The sequence below is a fragment of the Ailuropoda melanoleuca genome, chromosome 20 (genome assembly GCF_002007445.2).
Source record: "Ailuropoda melanoleuca isolate Jingjing chromosome 20, ASM200744v2, whole genome shotgun sequence".
In the NCBI taxonomy this organism is placed as follows: Eukaryota; Metazoa; Chordata; class Mammalia; order Carnivora; family Ursidae; genus Ailuropoda; species Ailuropoda melanoleuca.
Genome location: NC_048237.1, coordinates 12909307 through 12930709, shown reverse-complemented (window position 1 = coordinate 12930709; position 21403 = coordinate 12909307). Strand labels below are relative to the sequence as shown.

Genomic DNA, 21403 nt, shown 5'->3' with positions numbered 1-21403 from the left:
GGGGGGCACCAGGATGCAACATGGGGTGGGAGTGGCTGAAAACAGAAGCAGGGGAAGAAGAGCCTGTGTTTAGGATATGGGAATGGCCTAGGTTGACTAGGACTCACAAGTGTTCTAGATTAGGATACAAATGCAGGGAGGAGGCCCTGATTGCCTAAGCTAAGGAATTTAGAGGCTCTGGTTGGAAGGCAATGGAGAGACATTCAATGGTTTTGAGTTAGGGAAGCAGCATGACTAGAATTATGCTCTGGGACTATAAATCTGGTGGCAGTGTTTATGATGAACTATACATGGGGATTTCAATCAAGAGGCTATTGCTAATAGTCCAAGTGAAAGTTTCTGAAGTCATGAACTGGGGTAGCAGTCATGAGACTGGAAGGGAAACAATATTGCAAGAGATTTTTTAATTGCTCTCCGCCCATTGTGAAAAGTGATATACTATTCAAAGCAGTGCTATTTGTAATAGGCAAAAACTGGGAGCTATTTAAATACCCATCAACAGTACAATCAATAATTTGTGATGCATTCACAGTACAAACATTGTATAATAACAAAAACGAATGAAATACAATTACATGCAATATGATGGATGGACCTCACCTATGACTGAAAGGAAGAAGCCAGCCACAAAAGGGCGCATCCTGAATGATTCCATTTATATAAAGTACAAAACCAGGCAAAACGAATCTATACTGTTAGAGGATTAGATAGTGGTTACCATTGTGGGGGGCAAGAAATGATGGAAGCAGGAATCTGGGTTCTGGTAACAGGCATGATGAACAGACCGTGATAAACTACAATGTGATTCTTCCTTTCGTACTCTTTCTTGCCTCTACTTGAAAACTGGCAGGTCCCATTACTTCTCTGTTCCTTAGACAGTATGCAGTGCTATGGTCACTTTAAGTAACAAATGCAGTCTCAATCCAAAAATTAGAATATCCAGTTCCAGAACAATAAAAACTCCAAATAGCACTGCATCATTTCTCACCTGCCAGCTTAGGTTGGTTTCAGATCAAAGCCTCCAGTGGAAAGGGGTAGGGAGGATGGTTGGCTTTTCCTCCCTAATCACTCCTGGCTCAAAATTGTCCCTAGCCAAGGTGGAGGATGGACAGTGGAGGGCTAGAATGGGGAGGGTAGGTAAGAATGGGTGGCTTAATACTTTTAGGCCTAGCAGATCTTTAAAGCCGGTGTTTTTGGTGAGCCTGACAGATGTTAAAGCTGATGCTCTTCTCTAGGCCACTCTTCTAGGCCCTTCAGTGATTCACTGCTGGGCCCATATATCTTTACATGTAGGCAGGCACTTGCAGCTCCTTCTTCAATCCCCTGGGCATCCAGAAGTTCCCCTCCAGCCTAAGACAACCCTCCCCGCTCCTACATCTGGCCCCCAGCAGACCTTTCAAGGCAGAGCCCTCTCTGGTTCTCTTTCCAATGCCCCTGTCAGCCCTTCTGCCATCTTCCATATTTGCCAGCAGACTCAGAACCATCCACAGAAGCTTCAGTGTTCTCAGACGCCAGCACTCGGGGTCACCCATACTGCAGGACGATCTCCAAGTCCTCCTACTGAGTCATCTTTCTTGGGGTCCTGGGGTCAGAGGACACCCAAGGAACTCAGAGCCTGGCAACGGCTCTCTCCAGACTTCTTTATCTTTTTCCTTCCTCTGACTCTTTTTTTTTTTTAAAGATTTTATTTATTCATTTGACAGAGAGAGAGACAGCCAGCGAGAGAGGGAACACAAGCAGGGGGAGTGGGAGAGGAAGAAGCAGGCTCACAGCGGAGGAGCCTGATGTGGGGCTCGATCCCATAATGCCGGGATCACGCCCTGAGCCGAAGGCAGACGCTTAACCGCTGTGCCACCCAGGCGCCCCTCCTCTGACTCTTTCACATCTTTGGCCTGGCTAAGGGGCCAGAGGTTGTGAGGCAGGTTCTCCTTTATTCTTTTTGTAAAATCTGCTTCTGTGGTGTGTGCCTCACACTCACCTGGGAATCTTAGTATCTACTATATCTGTGCCTCAGTGGAATATGGCACATACGCTGTAACACTTTCAGACTATGTGGACGATGAAAAGAAGAAAGTAAAAATCATCCACAATTCTAACACCCAGAGATACCTACTAACATTTTGTAATCAACAAAATGTTATTTCTTTAAGATACTTTTCTCCAGGTGTTTCCTTCCTTTCCCTTTCCCCTTTCCTTTCCTTTCCTTTCCTTTCCCTTTCTTTCCTTCCTTCCTTCCTTCCTTCTTCCCTCCCTCCCTCCCTATTTAAAAAATGGGATCATAGTAGACATACCATTTTGTAGATGCTTTTTGATTTAATCCATGCCAACACACAAAGAATCATTTTAATCCCTGTAACATTTAAAATTATACCTACTTCTTCATTCCCTTGTTTTGAGCATTTAGTTATTTATAATTTATTATTGTTATTGTTATTATTATTATCATCAGTAACACTATTATGAATATATTCATGTACAAAGCTTTTTTTAAAAAGAAATTTTCTTTTGGAAACTTAGTCAAGAGTTGATTAGCTCACAACAGACATTTTGAAGGTAAAAATCAACACAATTTGCTAATTGTAATTGCTAATTGAATAAGTATGCAAGTAAGGGGGAAGGAACAAGAAAAAATAACAAAGTAGGGCAGGAAGTCCCTCTGTTGGGGTGAAGATGAGTGGTTTCCAAAGTGGTTGAGTTTGAGGGTCCGCAGGCCACCCAGGTAGAAATGCCTAACTGGAAAGAAGCCAGGGGTAGAGATGGCACCTTCCTTTGAGACACCTGTCTATTAAACTAACCCCAGCAAGGCATGGTTTTGTTGGGGTACAAACCTACAGGTGTTTGCAATTAGAATGGAAGAGAGCCAGTGGAAAGGGATTTATTGAAGAGAACAAGGTCTCAAGTCACCAAGAAGGGAGAGAATGAAGGCAAGTAGAAAAAGTAACCTAGAAAAGAAAAGGGAGAAAGGGTCAGAGTAGCAACATTATTGGAAAGGGCAAAATTGCTAAAGAGGCTCATAACAGAAGGCATGTAGATTCTGGTTAAGTCACCTGCTGACGGTGAGAATGGCGTGGTTATGACTCACGACTTAGACTCACAAGTGTTGTTGTATTATTGTTTTAATGTAAGCTTGAGCTCATTTGCCGCTACTCAAAACACTATTCAAAATACGGTCTGCGGCACTGCATCACTAAGTACACCAGACCCAAATCAGAATTTGTGTTTTAAACGAGATCCCAGATGATTCTATGCCCATTGAAGTTTGAGAAGGCTGCAGCTCATCTTCTCCGCTTAACGGAAAAGGAAATGGAAGTTGCAGGAGATGAGCTATTTTTCAAGTTAAGATCGCAAAGGTTGAGAGAACACCTTCAGGAAATTAATGGGAATTCAATGAAAGATGAAAACAAGAATCTTCAAATGGGAGTGAGGTTCCAGCTGTCTAATTTCCTGACTTTTCTAGCAATGCTGGTGTGTAGGAATGAGGTGGAGTGGCTTGGGGCTATCCAAAATGAGGTTTATATAAGGCACTACAGGAGGTGAAAGGAATGAAAGAATCAGCAGTGTTACTGAAACCATCTCTAAGATAAATGCTTTAAGAGTGGGATGTGGGGGTGGGCGGCGCCTGAAAGGCTCTGTCAGTGAAGCGACGGACCCTTGATTTCAGCTCAGGTCATGATCTCAGGGTTGTGAGATTGAGCCCTCCATTGGGCTCCTTGCTCAATGCAGAGTCTGCTTGAGATTGTCTTCCTCTGCCCTCCCTCCGCTTTCTCTCTCTCTCAAATAAATAAATAAATAAATCTTATAAAAAAAAAAAGTGGGATGGGGAAGAAGGCAAGCACACCCAAATGGGGATTGACAGTCGAGGCCTTTAAAGTAAGGAAGGGATGGGCCTCAGAACACACCAGTGAGCTGGTTGTTGGGATGAAGGAGTGGGACGGGTAAAGAGTTGTGGTCAAAACAAAGAACTTGAAAGTTTGCAATTCTGAAGCTGGAACAGTTTTAAGTAATGTAAAAGGCCCAGGTTGGCCATCTCACAGGAAGCCCAAATGACCCAAGTTTAAGAGATTAAGAAACGAGACCAAAATATGGGTGGTGTTGGAATCTCTGAGGGTAACAGCAGTGGGTGGGAATAAAAAAATCTAGTGACACTTAAAAAGCACAAACTGTTCGACACTGATTTCCTCATATATACTTCCTTTGGTGTGTCAATGAACAAAAAGAGCCATGTGATTTGTTTTAAAAGATAAAAAGCTCTTTATCTGTGTAAAGCAGCAATCCTTCCTGAGACTCTCTTCAAAAACTTGGTCTGACTAGAGTTTATTTCTTTAGTAGTTGGACATTAGAGGGCCTAAGTTGGAAAAGACCCATTTCTTCAAAGATTTGACCACGCCTGCCAGAACAAGACTCAATGCCAAAGGACATGACCCTTCATTTGAGCCAATAGATAGTATCAGAGTGACAGCTTCCTGGAATGCAAGTTTCCTTCAGAACACAAGGAAGCCTTGAGGAGTGTGTGAGCACACAGCTCTGCAAGTAGTATGTTAGGGTATACAACAATGCCCTAGCTTAACTTGGCTGCCCCTCTTCAGAAATTTATATTATTATGATTAGAGTACACAAGGAAGAAGTGGCAGAAGACTATACAAACAAAGAGGTTTTTATTTTCTCTCAAGGGAAAACAAAGATAGAAGAGTTTATAGAGAATGATCCTTTAAAAATTATATATATGCAATAGGCATGCATATATATATATATATCAACTTAACAGCAATTCAGCTCAGCTTTGGAGCAAAGGATAGAAAAAATACAGCTTTGGATTCTAAGACAAGGTCACTGAAGAGAGGAAAAAACTATAAGAATAATTTATTTTTAAAGACTTAGTAATAGGGGCGCCTGGGTGGCACAGCGGTTAAGCGTCTGCCTTCGGCTCAGGGCGTGATCCCGGCGTTATGGGATCGAGCCCCACATCAGGCTCCTCTGCTATGAGCCTGCTTCTTCCTCTCCCACTCCCCCTGCTTGTGTTCCCTCTCTCGCTGGCTGTCTCTATCTCTGTCGAATAAATAAATAAAAAATCTTTAAAAAAAAAAATAAAGACTTAGTAATAGGGGCGCTGGCTGGCTCAGTCGGTAGAGCATGTGTCTTGATCTTGGGGTAAAAAAAAAAAAAGACTTGGTAGTACAGTACATCTTAAGCAATTCTGGGAACGGGACTTACCTTTGGGAAGACCTGCCATAACCACTTTCAAAGGAACCTATTTCACGGAGGTGTGGAGGCCCATTCTCTTCTCCCAGGCTGGGACACCGCTCTGCCCGAGACAGCCAAATGAACAGCAGAATTGTCACAGAATTCCATTGGCACCTGTCAGAACACTGACATTCTCTGTTCTAATGTAGCCATAGAAAGCAAAAGAAACCTGTTTTAATAATCGATTTTAAATATTTTGACGTGAACTAAACTTGATATCAAGTAATGTTCTAGCCCAGCTGAGAGTGACAGGGCAATCTGACCTGGTCTCTTCAAAAATGAATTTATGTCTCTACCATATTAGAAATGAAAGTCCCTAGCAGTGATTTCTCAAGTATTTGCTGTTTGGAGCTGGATTTTAACTAACACAAAGAGAAGACAGGGGTTGATTATTTATTTTTTAAAAAGATTTTAATTATTTGACAGCGAGAGAGAGTGAGCGTGCGAGCACAAGTAGCCAGAGGGCAAAGGAGAAGCAGGCTCCCTGCTGAGCAGAGAGCCCGATGTGGGGCTTGATTCCAGGACCCTGGGATCATGACCTGAGCCAAAGGCAGACACTTAATCAGCTGAGCCACACAGGTGCCCCAGGGATAATTATTTTAATGCGGTTGAAATTTATGTCACATTTCTTTTCAGAAACTACCAAAAACCCTTCATATGACACTGCTATTTACAACAAATTATGGTTACATTAATAACTTAATCCATTTGATAAGAATGTACTGAGTGTCTCTAGTAGCAACACAAACTATTTTTAGCTGCCATCAGTGACTAGATAATTGTCTTCCTGTTTATTTCAATTCCCAGTTGAATGAAAGTTGTGTACGTGAGGTCTCTGGAAGCACCCGTCAGATCGAATATTGCTAACAAAGACCAAACCTCGGGAGAAAGAGCTTGAGGGAATTTTGAAACAACATGAAATAGACATGATAAGAGAAAATTAAAGATTATTTCTCAAGATTTACTGCATTAACTCATTGGTATTCTCTTGTGTTTTTTCATCTCACTGTTTTCTACAGCTTTCTCTAAGTAGATCTCTAAATGGAAGTCCCGTTGCTTACAGAGTATACATTCAAGCAGACTACTTGTCATTGGCTGGGACAAAGCAGGGAAAAGCTGGTCTTCTCACCTGTCTTTCCCCACCCAGGTGCTTTTTACTCACCTCCTTGTTCCCCTCCTGCCTCCCGTAGGACTGCTGGACTATTTCGATGCTTCATTCCCCACTACTGCTCCCCCTCCCATGTAATTCTCACCGAGGGTTGTCAGATGTAGCAAATAAAAATACAGGGTGGGGCGCCTGGGTGGCACAGCGGTTAAGCGTCTGCCTCGGCTCAGGGCGTGATCCTGGCGTTATGGGATCGAGCCCCACATCAAGCTCCTCCGCTATGAGCCTGCTTCTTCCTCTCCCACTCCCCCTGCTTGTGTTCCCTCTCTCGCTGGCTGTCTCTATCTCTGTCAAATAAATAAATAAAAAATTAAAAAAAAATACAGGGTGACCTGTTAAATGTGAATTTCAGATAGACAATATTTCTAGTATAAGTCTGTCCCTGCAATACTTGAGACATATTTACAGTAAAAAAAAATGTTATTTATCTGAAATTCAAATTTCAGATAACTCATAGTCCTGTATTTTACCTGGGAACCCTACTCAATCCTGTGGATTACAGGGGGCTGTAACAGCTGCCTGGTCCCTTTTACTGAGAGCTCTCTCTGGTTAAGTCCCAGCCTGAAAGAATACCTAAATCAAAATATCACCATTTCATCACAGTGGTCTATGTTCCTACACTCCCAGCCGTTCCCACAAGAGCACCCTTACATGTTTTGCACTCTAGGAATTCCAAATCACTGAAGGACAGCTGAAATACCAGATCTGAACTCCACTTAGCATTGCCCTCAATTACCCTGGTAATATTAATTTTTAGCCAATGAATATAAGACTCACCATGATGGACCAGAATTCAGGTGCCCAGATAACACACTCTTCCTTTCCATTCTTGCTTTAGAATGAAACTATTAGGGGAAAAAAGAAATCTAACATGAACATAATGATGCATTTTATGGTGCATTCAGACAATTTTTTTAAAAGTGACAAACCTGTTAAAGGACCAGAGAGCAAGTCATTCTATTGAAGTGCAAACTTGAAGACAAAAGTTAATTTAAGGTGAAGAACAAGACACCAGAGGTGAGGCAGTCCCCATGTAGTCCTGAGAGAATCATTAACTCAGCCTTCCCCTTCGAGATCTTCTCGTTTTGGGGTCTAGAGAATAGCAATAAGGAAGAGTATAAATTCAGGAGCATGTCAGAGTGAAGTTCAAAGCACTTAAGTATTTTCACTGGCAGAGTCAATGCCCTTTCAGAGCCTTCATTTGTTCGTAGCTGACCTGAAAGATGCTATCAATCCAGAGGACAACCTTTGTTGTTGTTGTTGTTTTTCAGAGCACAACTTTTAAAAGAATTCTTCTTCCCATTGTCTCGCACCTTGCTTCACAGGTAGCTTTTTCTTTTCCACTCAGGTGATCAGAACAGCTGTCTTCCTTTTTCAGATCTCTGCATTTGCCAGGGTCCTGCATCAGTGTGATTTACCCTAAACAGTCCTAGAATACCCCTACTCCTGGGCAAATAACACATGTACCTCAATTCCTGTCAGGCAGAAATTAGGATTTTACTTTTTAAAATTTTTATTCTTTAGTTATCTCTACACTTAATGTGGGGCTTGAATTCACGACCCTGAGATCAAGAGTCACATCTTACTCAGACTGAGCCAGCCAGGAGCCCCAGGGTTTTATTTATTTATTTATTTATTTATTTATTTATTTATTTATGGTTTATTTGTTTGAGAGAAAGAGAGAGCACAACTGGGAGGGGCTGAGGAAGAGGGGAGAGAGAATCTCAAGCAGACCCCTTGCTGAGCGTGGAGCTCTGTGCAGGACTCCATCTCAGGATCTCAGGATCATGACCTGAGCCAAAACTGAGTCAGAGGCTTAACCAACTGTGCCACCCAGGAGCCCCACCCCCCAGGGTTTTATTTTTTGTTTTTTTTAAAGATTTTATTTATTTATTCGACAGAGATAGAGACAGCCAGTGAGAGAGGGAACACAAGCAGGGGGAGTGGGAGAGGAAGAAGCAGGCTCATAGCGGAGGAGCCTGACATGGGGCTCGATCCCATAACGCCGGGATCACGCCCTGAGCCGAAGGCAGACGCTTAACCGCTGTGCCACCCAGGCACCCCTCAGGGTTTTATTTTTGAATAGTATTAAAGAGTTCAAAAATAACATAATTTCCCTACCCGATTTTCTACATTGATGAGCCATTTTACAAATGTGGGCCCTTTATAGAGGTACTCCCTTGTTTCTTTGCTCTCGTTCCACCCCCTTTCTTCTATGTGGCTAACAAAGGTCCTAAATCTAAATACTGGATGCTCTACCATTCAGGCCGTCTGAGTTTTTATGAACTACTTTAGCCTACATCAGTGTACAGAAGAAAGACTATTTGGCTGGGTATCAGGGAGGTGGGTTATAGCTGAAATGTCTCCCCTAACTAGCTGTGGGATCCAAAGAAGCCCTTTCATCTTTCTGGGTCTGTCCTTCTATAAAATGCTACTGTTGGACTTTATGTTCTTCAAGGTTCAGGCCTACTCTAAAGTTCTAGGATTCCTTTTGTATCCTCCCCCATTCTCCACATGCTCCTTGTGAGGTATTTGCATTAAGCTTTTCGATAAGCTTATTTAACAAATGCCTTTTTCTTTTTAAAAAAGGGTGGCACAGCGGTTAAGCCGTCTGCCTTCGGCTCAGGGCGTGATCCCGGCGTTATGGGATCGAACCCCACGTCAGGCTCCTCCGCTATGAGCCTGCTTCTTCCTCTCCCACTCCCCCTGCTTGTGTTCCCTCTCTCGCTGGCTGTCTCTATCTCTGTCAAATAAATAAATTATCTTTAAAAAAAAAATAAAAAAAATAAAAAATTTTCTTAAAAGTAGGATAGTCCTTTAGAAGAAGTTTAATTCACTGAAAGCACAGTTTCTAAGTATGCAGTTAATGAAATTTAGAAAATAAGCAGATGGGATTTATGAGAACTTTCTGATCCTCAGCATCTTTAATACTATCGATTTATCAAACACTTTCCTGGAGGGCTCTTTTGTCTAGGCATGCAGCAGGGTAGGATCCTGTAAATGGATAACGAGATGAAACATCCCCTCCTGTGTTTTTCCTGGATAGTCTCTCTCCGCATACTACACACCCTATTACATTTGCATACATGGTTTTATGTAAATGAGGTAATTTACTTGTTTATTTCATGTAATAATTTTTTTTTTAAAGATTTATTTAGGGGCGTCTGGGTGGCTCAGTTGCTAAGCGGCTGTCTTCGGCTCAGGGCGTGATCCTAGAGTCCTGGGATCGAGCCCCACATCAGGCTCCTCCGCTGGGAGCCTTTCTTCCTCTCCCACTCCCCCTGCCTGTGTTCCCTCTCTCACTGGCTGTCTCTCTCTCTGTCAAATAAATAAAATCTTAAAAAAAAAAAAAGATTTATCTATTTATGAGAGCTCTAAAGAGAGAGTGTATGTGCAAGTGGGGGGGGCAGAATCTTCAAGCAGACTCCCTGCTGAGAGAGGAGCCCCAAGCAGAGCTCAATCCCACGACCCATGAGATCATGACCTGAGCCAAAAACAAGAGCCAGAAGCTCAACTGACTGAGCCACCCGGGCATTTCTAGATAATTATCTGCTTAATGTTAACATTTTTTGATATGTTGTTGTAAATGCATCCATTTTAAGTATTTAGTGTGATAAATTTTGACTAATATACACATATACCTAAATTATCATCATCCAGATCAATACGTAGAACTTTCTATCACCCTCCAGAAAGTTCTCTTGTGACCTTGCCTCAGGCAACTACTGTGATTTTTTTATCACCATAGATTGGTTTGGCCTATTCTTGAATATTAAACCATACAGTATGTATGACTAAGTAAAGAACATAAAGTATTGGGACACGAATATTTCCAGTTAAAATCAAGGTCCAGTAAGGTGTAAGGTGGCTGGCAAGCAGGTAAAACAGAGGCAAATATGAAAAGTTATGACTTGTTAAACTAAGTCAAACTTGATTAAATGAAAAAAAAAATCTGTATCCTTTAAAAAGCTCTCATATACTGAGTGACCGAACTAATAGAGTTCACAAAATATTGAACCAATTTGAAAAAGGCATTGCAGAATGAAGAACAAATGACCACAGGCTAAAGAGAATGAACTCCTCCTTTTCCTCCAACCCAAATCATTGGTTGATAAGTAAAAGTTGCTAATAAGCATCTGATATCTTGGCCAGTTTATCACAAAGGACATTAAGTGATTCAGTGTGAGTAGGAGATAATCTTTTTTTTTTTAAAGATTTTATTTATTTATTCGACAGAGATAGAGACAGCCAGCGAGAGAGCGAACACAAGCAGGGGGAGTGGGAGAGGAAGAAGCAGGCTCATAGCGGAGGAGCCTGATGTGGGGCTTGATCCCATAATGCTGGGATCACGCCCTGAGCTGAAGGCAGACGCTCAACCGCTGTGCCACCCAGGCCCCCCGAGTAGGAGATAATCTGTACAGGATGAGATAATATCGGAAATGAGAGAAGGGGTTTAGAAACAACATGAGCAGCCTAGGCCTAGATGGATTGATTCTGCTATTGGAGAACCTGGAAGGTGAGGTCAGGAGTAGCAAAATGGATATCGGAAGCACTTGTTGCCCAAGTAAGTGGGGTAGCTGGCCCACCAGCAGAAACGTAGGCTTCACTCTGCCTTGAGTTCCCCAAGTCTGCATAAGTCTCCAAAAACAAATGCAACTGGTTATGAAGAGATATTATATTTTATTTAATTAATAAAAAATCAATTTGTTGACATGCAAACCAACTGGACCAAACAGGACAGTGGATCACACAGGAGCACTGCCCTAAACAAGGATCAACTGAAGAGCTCTGATGCCAACCAGAAGGGCACCCAAATACGAGGTTAGCCTGGGGTAGAGTCTTTATGTCTTTCGGTGAAGGCAAAGCCATTTGGTTGGCACTTCATAGGAGTATCTTTCCACCATGTCTTCATCATATGGGATGTGCCACGAGTCTCCAGTTGTTTGCACCACTGTGTCATAACTGGGAATATGCTGTTGAATTAAAAAGTGAACCAAACATTGAGAACAACATTAAAGGGTTACCTGGCCATTTCCCTTTCTCTTCTGACAACTTCTCAGTTTGCTTCAGGAGTATTCTCTCTTACTTAACAATGGATTTTCAAAGAACAGCTAGCTCTATGAAGATGAATCCTAGTATAGGGGTTCCTTTTTCGGGGGGGTTCATTTTTAAGGTTAAATATTGTCTATAGAAGCATCACATTTATAGGCGATAGTATTCCTTTTCTTGCCTTTATCAGTTTTGTGAGAGAAAATTTGGTGTAATCAAAAGCAGAGAAATGGTATAATGAACGCCAGCTTCAACCATTATCAACACACGGTTAATTTTATTTCATCCATACCACCCCTCAAGATTATTGTGAGGCAAATCTCAGAGATTATATCACTTCTTCTGTAATATTCAATATGTATCTTTAAAAGATAAGGATCTATTTTATAAGTTCAATACTATTATTACACTTAAGAGTCAACAAATCCTTATCATCAGATATGTACTGTTCACACCTCCCCAGTTATTACATGTGCATACATATATTCTACAGTTGATTTCTTTAAACAGGAGTCGAAATTGGGTTATTACATCGTGACTGAATTATCTCTTAATTTTAAATAGAGCTTTACTTTTCATCTCTATTCTTCTTGTATTTTTCCATTGTTGAGAAAACCAAGTCATTTGTCCTGTATCATTTCCCACAGTCTTGATTTTCTGTACAGATCTGTTGTTTTGTATGTTTTTTGACCATTGGACGATATTTACCAATGACTAGTGTATTTTTCTACAATACCTCGCCTTTGGATTTTCTCCCTTTGTTTTCACACAAGAGACATTCCTTGTATTTGCAGAAATCTAAACTAGAATCAAAGGAGAACTCAGTCGAGACCACGCTGCAGAAAAGGATTACCAGGAAAAAGGAATTGCTTAGCGGAAATATGATGAACCATAAGGGATAAGGAATTTTCAGCTATTGCAAATAAATAGGAAAATAAAAAACATGTATGAGGAGTAATAATCGATGACATAAGTGAAGTCACCATTGATGACATCTCAGATGTTTTCACTATGTCAATTAATGTGGGGGCTGGTCCGTGAAAACTTTTGCCCTGGCAGGCTTTCTGTTTCCAGGAACTGGCTAATTCCAAATACCAAACTACAGCTGAGAAAAATAAACCATTTAAAACCTCCAACTAGTCGTACTATTCTTTGACTATGCCACATTCTTCCTATATACTCAACTCTGTTGCCATTATGTAGAGAACCAATAACATACCTGAAAGGTTAATTTTGATCCTGCAAACCTTCTAGTAATTGCCAGCTGATGTCCCTGCTGCCACTTAAAGAAGAGGCGCTGGGTCTTGGCATCACGTAGAGAGGCCTTGTGGTCCCGCATCAGATCTTTTGTGATAAATCTACAGTGGTTCCCCGAGTGCAGTGTGGCATACAGAAGGAATGGGTCATCCTCTGAGCTGAGTCAGACATAAGAAAGAATACAATCAAGCACAGCCCCAAGGAGGCAGAGGACAGCATTTTTACCATGCTTTTTACTTCTTATTCCACTTTCCTCAGAGGTGCTCTGCATCTTTTTAAAAGGATTTTATTTATTTATTTATTTATTTATTTATTTATTTATTTATTTATTTATTTATATGAGAGACAGAGAGAGAACACAAGCTGGGGGAGAACACAAGCAGAGGGAGAGGGACAAGCAGACTCCCCGATGAGCAGAGAGCCCCACACGGCCGGGAGTTGATCCCAGGACCCTGAGATCATGATCTGAGCTGAAGTTAGATGCTTAACTGACTGAGCCCCCCAGGCACCCCAGTCCTCTCACTGTTAAGTGACATGATCCCAGTGATGCTTATAATCCAACCACTTCCAAGTCTTTTGCTAGTAGACAGCACTAACTAGAACACAAATGGAAAGCTAAGGGGAAGGGAATGCAAATGCTCAAGTTGGCTCAATTGGGCTCTTCCACTAAAATGGAAAATTCTAACAATAATTCTCTCCTGGGGCGCCTGGGTGGCGCAGTCGTTAGGCATCTGCCTTCAGCTCACGGTGTGAGCCCGGCGACCTGGGATTGAGTCCCACATCGGGCTCCTCCGCTGGGAGCCTGCTTCTTCCTCTCCCACTCTCCTGCTGTGTTTCCTCTCTCGCTGGCTGTCTCTCTGTCACATAAATAAATAAAATCTTTAAAAAAAAAACAATAATTCTCTCTTCACATTCAAAAGTTGGTTCTCTGTGTGCCCTGGGTGTTGTTCCTATTTGCCTTATCCACCACAAAGCATACCCTTCCCCCGCTTTCCTCACTGAAACTCGAAAAATGTCCATAATATTAAAAGGGCAGGATGACACTTCCTTGCAAGCTACCAAAAATAATGGGCTGCCTCAAAGCTAAAATTGGTATCTCAAAGCAGCTTCTGGGAAGTCACCCAGATCCGCACCCGAAGGCATCTCCTGCTTTGAGAAGAGTCAGTGACTCAGAGTCTCCAGCGGACCCTCAGCTTCAGCACTTAGCACAGGAGGAGGTGCACTGTGAGGACAGCAGTAGCCGCCTTGGCTCCGGAGACTCGGACTGCAGCACGGGATAGGTCTTATGCCCTGATCCAAATGACCCAAGTAGGACTATTTGATGTTCATTTTATACTAAGCTATTTCAAATGAAATGATAAATGACTGGAATCTATCTGCCTTAAAAATCCCCAAGAAAAAGAGAGAGGAAAGAAAAAAAGAAAAAAATGCAGGGGCTTATGGGGAACAAGATGAGGAAAATGTGGTAATCCTTGGAGCTGAGTGACAGTTACATGGGGATTCACTATACTATTCTCTGTAGTGCTTGTTTGAGAAGACTTCTTTGGCACATCAGTGGAAAATCAAATTAATGTTAAAAACTTAAATATTCAGGGGCGCCTGGGTGGTGCAGTTGTTAACCGTCTGCCTTCAGCTCAGGGTGTGATCCTGGTGCTCTGGGATCGAGTCCCACATCAGGCTCCTCCGCTAGGGGCCTGCTTCTTCCTCTCCCACTCCCCCTGCTTGTGTTCCTTCTCTCGCTGGCTGTCTCTGTCAAATAAATAAATAAAATCTTAAAAAAAAACCACTTAAGTATTCAAATCCAAAGCCATAGAAGGTCACTTTAAAGAACACCATAAATACAAGTCCCAAACCAAGCACAAAACCAATTTCCATCAGGCTTCTTGCTTTTACCACCACATTTATCCAATTCCTCCACCTAAGGAAAATAATAGTGATGAGGACGGCGCTACATATACGCTTTTCATGTACTTGGTGCCCTGCCACAGTTTCACATGTATTATTTACAGGTATTCTCTCATTTGATTTTCTTAATAACCCTCTGGGGGTTACATATGAAGAAGGCAGAGAAGGGAAACACCTTCCCAGAAAGGAGGCGGCAGGGCCATGCTCTGAATCTGGGTAGACTAGTTCCCAAGCCTGTGCTCCTCGTGTCTACCCGCTGTTGCCTAAAGTGAGGGAGCGAAGAGCGTTACCGTTGTCTTCTACTCTTAGAGAAGCAGCCTTTCCGGGAATACATAAAAGGACTTAGCTAAAGAAAAAAGGGATTGGTTTGGGCTCTGAATGAGGGGCTAGCCTCCTGCTCCATGCATTGAGAGCCACCTTATTTTCTTAGGAATAAAAAATTGGGGGAATTCTGACAAATCCTGAAGCTATCACGTTCAACATAATGAAACCTAGACCCGGGGCTGAGGGACACCCATTATCCATGCAAAGTTGGAAATAAACTTTTGTCAGCATAAACCATGTGTAAAACTCCGTGTATTTAAAAACTTCACATGTACTGTTGAGGGTCTGTGCCCCTCTGGAGCAGATGCTTTCTGCTTTATGGACGCTGTACCATTTTGTCACTGACCTTGTTTTCCATGTTCCTTTGGCTTCCTGAGAAGTCGCTCGTGGCAACATTCCCTTTATATTTAGGATAAAATCCAGATTTCTTGCTTGCCTACCAGAGTCCACAAGGTCGTCTGTACTGTGGTCCGTGCCTTCTCTTTGACCTCAGAACCCACCTACTTTTCCTCCTGCTGCTACAGCTCCTCTGTACTGGTTTGCTGCTTTCTTCAAACACACCAAACACATTCTTGCTTCGTGGCTTTTGGAACACTTGCTGTCCCTCTGCTTGATATGTCCTTCCATCCACCCTCCCATTTTCACAAAAGACTCCTTCTCTTTGGATTTTATCCCAGGACCCTGGGATCATGACCTGAGCTGAAGGCAGACGCTTAACCCACTGAGCCACCCAGGCGTCCCAGCTCCTTCTCTTTGTACCTGTCCTCTCCCAAAGGCTATTCCTGATCACCCCATCCACTACCCTCGGACCTACCCCTTACCTAATCCTTTTTCAGCTATTTACTCTACTTTATTGTCTTCTTAACATTGATAACTGCCTGGAAATACATTACCTTTTTATTTGTTTACCTGTTATTTTAAGTCCCAGGAAGGCAGGGACTTGGTGAAGAACTGCTGCTTTCCAAGAACACAGAAGGTGCTCATATATATAAAATATTTGTTAAATGATCTATGTAGGACCTCACGGCATGCATTCTGTGTACTCATCTCACTTCTGACTTTATCTTCTTCCTATTTCTCCTTTATCCTGATTTCCTCATCTATTTAAATTTATCCTGCTGTAGGAAGTATATTTTTGTAAGCTGCCTCAAATCTTTTTTTGGATTCATACGCATGCACTTTTAAACATGGCGAAAATAGGTAACTAACAAGCAGATGACTTGGGCCCAGTGTAATTCATCTAGTACCTTCAGTACTTACATGTTGTCAGCAAAGAAGCAGCTGGCTTGCTGTTGCACCTTTTTCATCTCATCCTTCCTCCACTTGGAGTTCTGTGTTAGCATGTGCTTTCGGCCCAGGACCAGCAGCTGCAAATTCTGCTTAGCTAGTTGAGAGACCACACCCAAGAGCTAAAAAACACAAAGCCAGTCCCCAAGAGGGCCAAGGGAAGAATCTCAAGTAAGTGGACTGGTTCTTCCAGCTGGTAGTCTCAATAGTAGTAAAACAGTCTTTTCTGGTAAGGGGTAAGAAAACATTCCTTAAAATAATTTTCCATCTTTGTAAGCCTGAAGAAATGCTTCCTTATTACAAATTAATATCCAACACCTGCCTACTGGTCAGACTACATTTCACTGCTCTGGGGGGGGGGGTTCTAAGCATAGACAAGATGAGTTGTTTTTAAAGTGTGTTCCAGAGTCCACTGGGATAGACAGAGGGAGGTTCAACGAGGATGGGTTTTAGTTCGTACCCTGTTTCAACCAAAACAGCTCACTTTTTGTATATTTATATATCGGTATTCTGCATAAGTTTCCATTTGAATAAAGGGTTCTACTTTTTTTTCATGGTTTGTATATGGCTAGACTAGATAGCATCTTTTCAGCCAACTTTTCCATGTCATGATTCTGCTGAGACTGTTACCTTTCATTGAAATCCTTTTCTCCACTCAAAGCTCTGTTAATTTCTATTCTCTAGTCTCCTTTTCAGTGAACTTACTCCCATTTTCTCTACTTCCCATCCATATTGTGTGTACATGACTACCTCTCAAAAGTCGGGATTTTTAGCAAATCTAGTACCTTGGTAAGCTTGCCTACATTCAACCTTTCATAAGAAGTCCATAGATTACTTTTATTTACAACTTATTAAACTAAGTTATAAATGGATATTACTAAGTAAAATAACAGTTAATGAAAAATTATAATTTGTTATATACTATTGTATCAGAAATATAAAAGTTCTTTTTTTTTAAGATTTTTTAAAATTTTTATTTATTCAACAGAGAGAGAGACAGCCAGCGAGAGAGGGAACACAAGCAGGGGGAGTGGGAGAGGAAGAAGCAGGCTCCCAGCAGAGGAGCCTGATGTGGGGCTCGATCCCAGGATACTGGGATCACGCCCTGAGCCGAAGGCAGACGCTTAACGACTGAGCCACCCAGGCGCCCCGAAAGTTCTTTATAACAGCTGTTGAGCCTAAGAAAATCAGGAGTTGAAAGTCACTGAAGAAATCAATTTTCTTGAGTCTTGATTGGAAAAGGCATCAATTTTATTATTTTTAATTATTATTATTTTTAAAAGATTTTATTTGACAGGGAGAGAGTGCGCGCACATGCACGCAGGCACAAGCAGGGGTGGTGGCAGAGGAAGAGGGAGAGGGAGAAGCAGGCTCCCCGCTGAGCAGGGAGCCCGATGTGGGGCTCAATCCCAGGACTCTGGGACCATGACCTGAGTTGAAGGCAGATGCTTAACTGAGCCACCCAGGTGCCCCTAAAAAGGCACTGATTTTAATCTAGCTTCCCTTTACTCATAATTTCTTCCCATGTAGCCTTTTAGGATATTATTTAAAATTCTTTAATCAAAAAAACATTCATTTATTTGGTCAGTTGTCAAATATTGCTTTAGCACCTATTATATATTCTTAGACTTAAGAATGAATTTTGTAAGAGCAGATTTTTAATATTACTGCTTAATGCTTTCGATTTATATCGCTCCTCCTACTCCATTACTAATCCTCTTATGTTAGGAAACTGCATTTGGTTTTATTATCCCTAATTACTAGTTCTAGAATTAAGATAGAGTGGACACAACTTGTCCACTGAATGTTTGCTAATTCTTAAGCGGAAGTATACCAAGACCAGTGTAAGGCCTCTAAACCCAAAGCTTTATTACCAGTAAAATATAATTCTTTCCTTCAAAGTTGGAAATGGGGGCTTCAATGTTCATTCAGTTATTTCCCAGGTCTCTCTATGTGTAAGGCATGTGGTAGATATCTGAGCCTATGAAATTTTAAAAAACATGATCCCTGAGGCACCTGGGTGGCTCACTGGGTTAAGCATCTGCCTTTGGTTCAGGTCATGATTCCGGGGTCCTGGGATGGAGCCCCATATCAGCTCCCTGCTCAGCGGGAAGTCTGCTTCTCCCTCCACCTCCGCTCACCGCCACCCCTTGCGCTTTCTCTCTCCTCCTCCTCCTCTCTCTCTCTCTCTTTCTCTCGCATAAATAAATAAAATCTCCCCCCCCCAAATAAAAAGACATGGTCCCTGTCTTTAGTGAGGGAGTGCCTATCAAGGCTAGGAAAATATACACGCTGGCTCTACATTTGTTAGATGGTTAATAAATATTTTCTGCTTAGCTGAAGAATATACTCAACATCTATTTTTATCCATCATAAAAGTTGCTCATTATTGAAAACATGAAAAATATAGACCAGAAGAAAAACAAAGAAGAAACCACTCATACCTTACCACCCAAACACTGTTAACATGTATTTACCAGTGGTTTTATTCCATACATTTTTATATAATCGTTTAAGCCATCATTTTAAAAGTTAGGCTAGTAATCAAAAGCAAACATCTACACTGTAAGGAAGTTTGGCTCATCGATTCAAATACCTCAAAAGACACTGAGAGGTGCATCTCCTTCAGAATGCACTTATAACATGCTTCCTTCCTTCCTTTCAGATTTTATTTATTTATTTGAGAGGGAGAGAATGAGCAGGGGGAGGGAGAGAGAAAAAGAGTGGGAAGGACAAGAAGGCCTTTGTTGAGCAGAGAGCTCAATGCGGGGCTCCATGCAGGGCTCAATCCTAAAACCCTGAGATCATGACCTGAGAGGAAGTCAGAGCTTAACTGCTTAGCCTTAAGCTGAATGAGCCACCCAGGCACCCCTATAACATTCCTTTCCTACAGCTATGCTGAGATTACAGATTATTTTCAGTGAGCCCAATTACAAATGGCAACTTAATTCATTAAGAGGAATGACAATTACTTTAAAATTTTCCATATGAATTTCCACTGAGTTAAAGATACAAAAAAATTCAAACAAAAACATTTTTTGATACTCATTGCTTAAGTTTTCATACAACTGGGAAGACAGGGCTTAAAGAAAAACACATTTGGGTCTTCAGAGCTATATGCTGGTGTAGATAAATGGCCTTGAGTTTACTAATTTAAGTTAAAAAAATAGGGACCCTGGGGCGCCTGGGTGGCACAGCGGTTAAGCATCTGCCTTCGGCTCAGGGCGTGATCCCGGCGTTACAGGATCGAGCCCCACATCAGGCTCCTCCGCTATGAGCCTGCTTCTTCCTCTCCCACTCCCCCTGCTTGTGTTCCCTCTATAGCTGGCTGTCTCTATCTCTGTCGAATAAATAAACAAAATCTTAAAAAAAAAAAATAGGGACCCAGAGAAGAACAGAAAAGGATTAGCTTGAACTGCTCTGGGGCACCATCTTGTGGCTTAGAGGTCTCTACTAGCAGCAGCTCTCTCTCTCTGAAACAATGCAAAGGAGAATAAATGAAAGACACAGGAAAGAATGATGTGTATACAGAATAAAAGCACTGGCCTGAAAGTCTATGACAGTCTAGCTATGAGCCGACTTCCTCTGGGGTAAATTCCAAAGCTGGATCCAGTGGGCTGGGTCAGAGTCATAGGTATACTCAGAACAGTAAAGAGAAAGAAAATTTACCTTAATACTACATTAAAGCAAAAATAAAACTGGGAGGGATTTCCACTTCTAGGAAGATGGGAGTAGATCTACTTTTTCCTATCTCTACCACTAAGTACAACTAAAACCCCTAGACGTTATACAAAACAAACACAGCAAGACTCTGAAAGTTTGATGTTTCCAAAAATCAAAATGTTTCAAACACATTTAAGATATAAAATAACAGCTTCGGGGTGCCTGGCTGGCTCAGTTAGTGGAGCATGTGACTCCTGATTTTGGGGTTGTAAATTTGAGCTCCATGTTGGGTGTGGAGATTGCTTAAAAATAAAATTAAAAAAAAATACAGCATAAAATGAGATTTATGTCTATTTTCCACATAAAGCAAAAAAAAAAAATCAGAAACTAAAAAAAAGAAGACCGTGAAGAGAGAAAAAAGCAGACTGACTAGGGACATGGGGGTCATTATGAAGAATGACATGGGAGTGAATTCCTTGGATTTTCTTTTTGCCTTGTATATCCTAGACTTGGAGCCGAAGAAGCCGGAAACCCAGAAATGCCAGTGGGTACAGACAAAAAGAACCCAACAAAGGCGTGTTTTTTCTAGGCAAAGTACCAGGAAAGAGGCCATCTGGCAAGACAGAAAACTTGTTAACAATGATGACACCAGCAGAGTGTGATATTGTGTGTGTGTGTGTGTGTATATATATATATATATATATATACACACACACACATACATATAATATCCAGAGGAGCCATTAAAAATGCTATACAAAGAGATACACTAAAAAATACTATAGATTAAAAAATAAAAAACTCACTATGGGTATATGAAAGTGGAATTCTATAAAAAGTTCAAGTAGCCCATAGGAAGGCAAGAAAAATAAAACAAAAAATAGAGATGACAGAAAACAAAAAATAAAATGGCAGGCATAAATCTTAACAATTCAATAATAACATGAAATATAAAGGCTTTTTAAAAAAAAAGATTTTATTTATTCATTTGAGAGAGAGAGAGAACGTAAGCAAGGGGAGAGGCGGGAGAGGGAGAAGCAGACTCCCTGCTGAGCTGGGAGCCTGACATGGGGCTGGAACCCAGGACCTGGAGATCATGACCTGAGCCGAAGGCAGATGCCCAACCACTCAAGCCACCCAGGTGCCCCGAAATATAAAGGCTTTTATTTATTTATTTATTTTTAGAGGGGATTTTTTTTTTTTGAGATTTGATTTATTTATTTGACAGACAGAGAGAGCACAAGCAGGGGAAACAGCAGAGGGAGAGGGAGAAGCAGTTTCCCTGCTGAGCAGGGAGCCTCACGTGGAGCTTGATCCCAGAGCCCTGGGATCATGACCTGAGCCGAAGGCAGATGCGTAACCGACTGAGCCACCTTGGCGCCCCTACAGGGTTTTAACACACCAATTAAAAGAGGCCGGTAGAGTGGATTAAAAAACATAACCCAACTATATAATATCTAAAAGAAACTCATTTCAAATATACAAGTATAGTCTGCAAGTTATTCCTCAAAG

The 21403-nt window shown here is 41.7% G+C and overlaps 1 protein-coding gene across 1 annotated transcript in view; it reads right to left on the bottom strand.

The window, feature by feature from the left end:
- Positions 1–11066: 11066 nt before the first annotated feature.
- The window catches only part of PRORP (protein only RNase P catalytic subunit), a 127769-nt gene continuing 117432 nt past the window's right edge, over positions 11067–21403 (bottom strand). The window contains exons 6-8 of the mRNA XM_002922815.4: positions 16202–16350; positions 12675–12870; positions 11067–11379 (exon numbers count right to left, since the gene is read on the bottom strand). Coding sequence (XP_002922861.2) covers positions 11248–11379; positions 12675–12870; positions 16202–16350 — 477 coding nt within the window. The 3' untranslated portion in view covers positions 11067–11247. The remainder of the gene's footprint in view (positions 11380–12674; positions 12871–16201; positions 16351–21403) is intronic.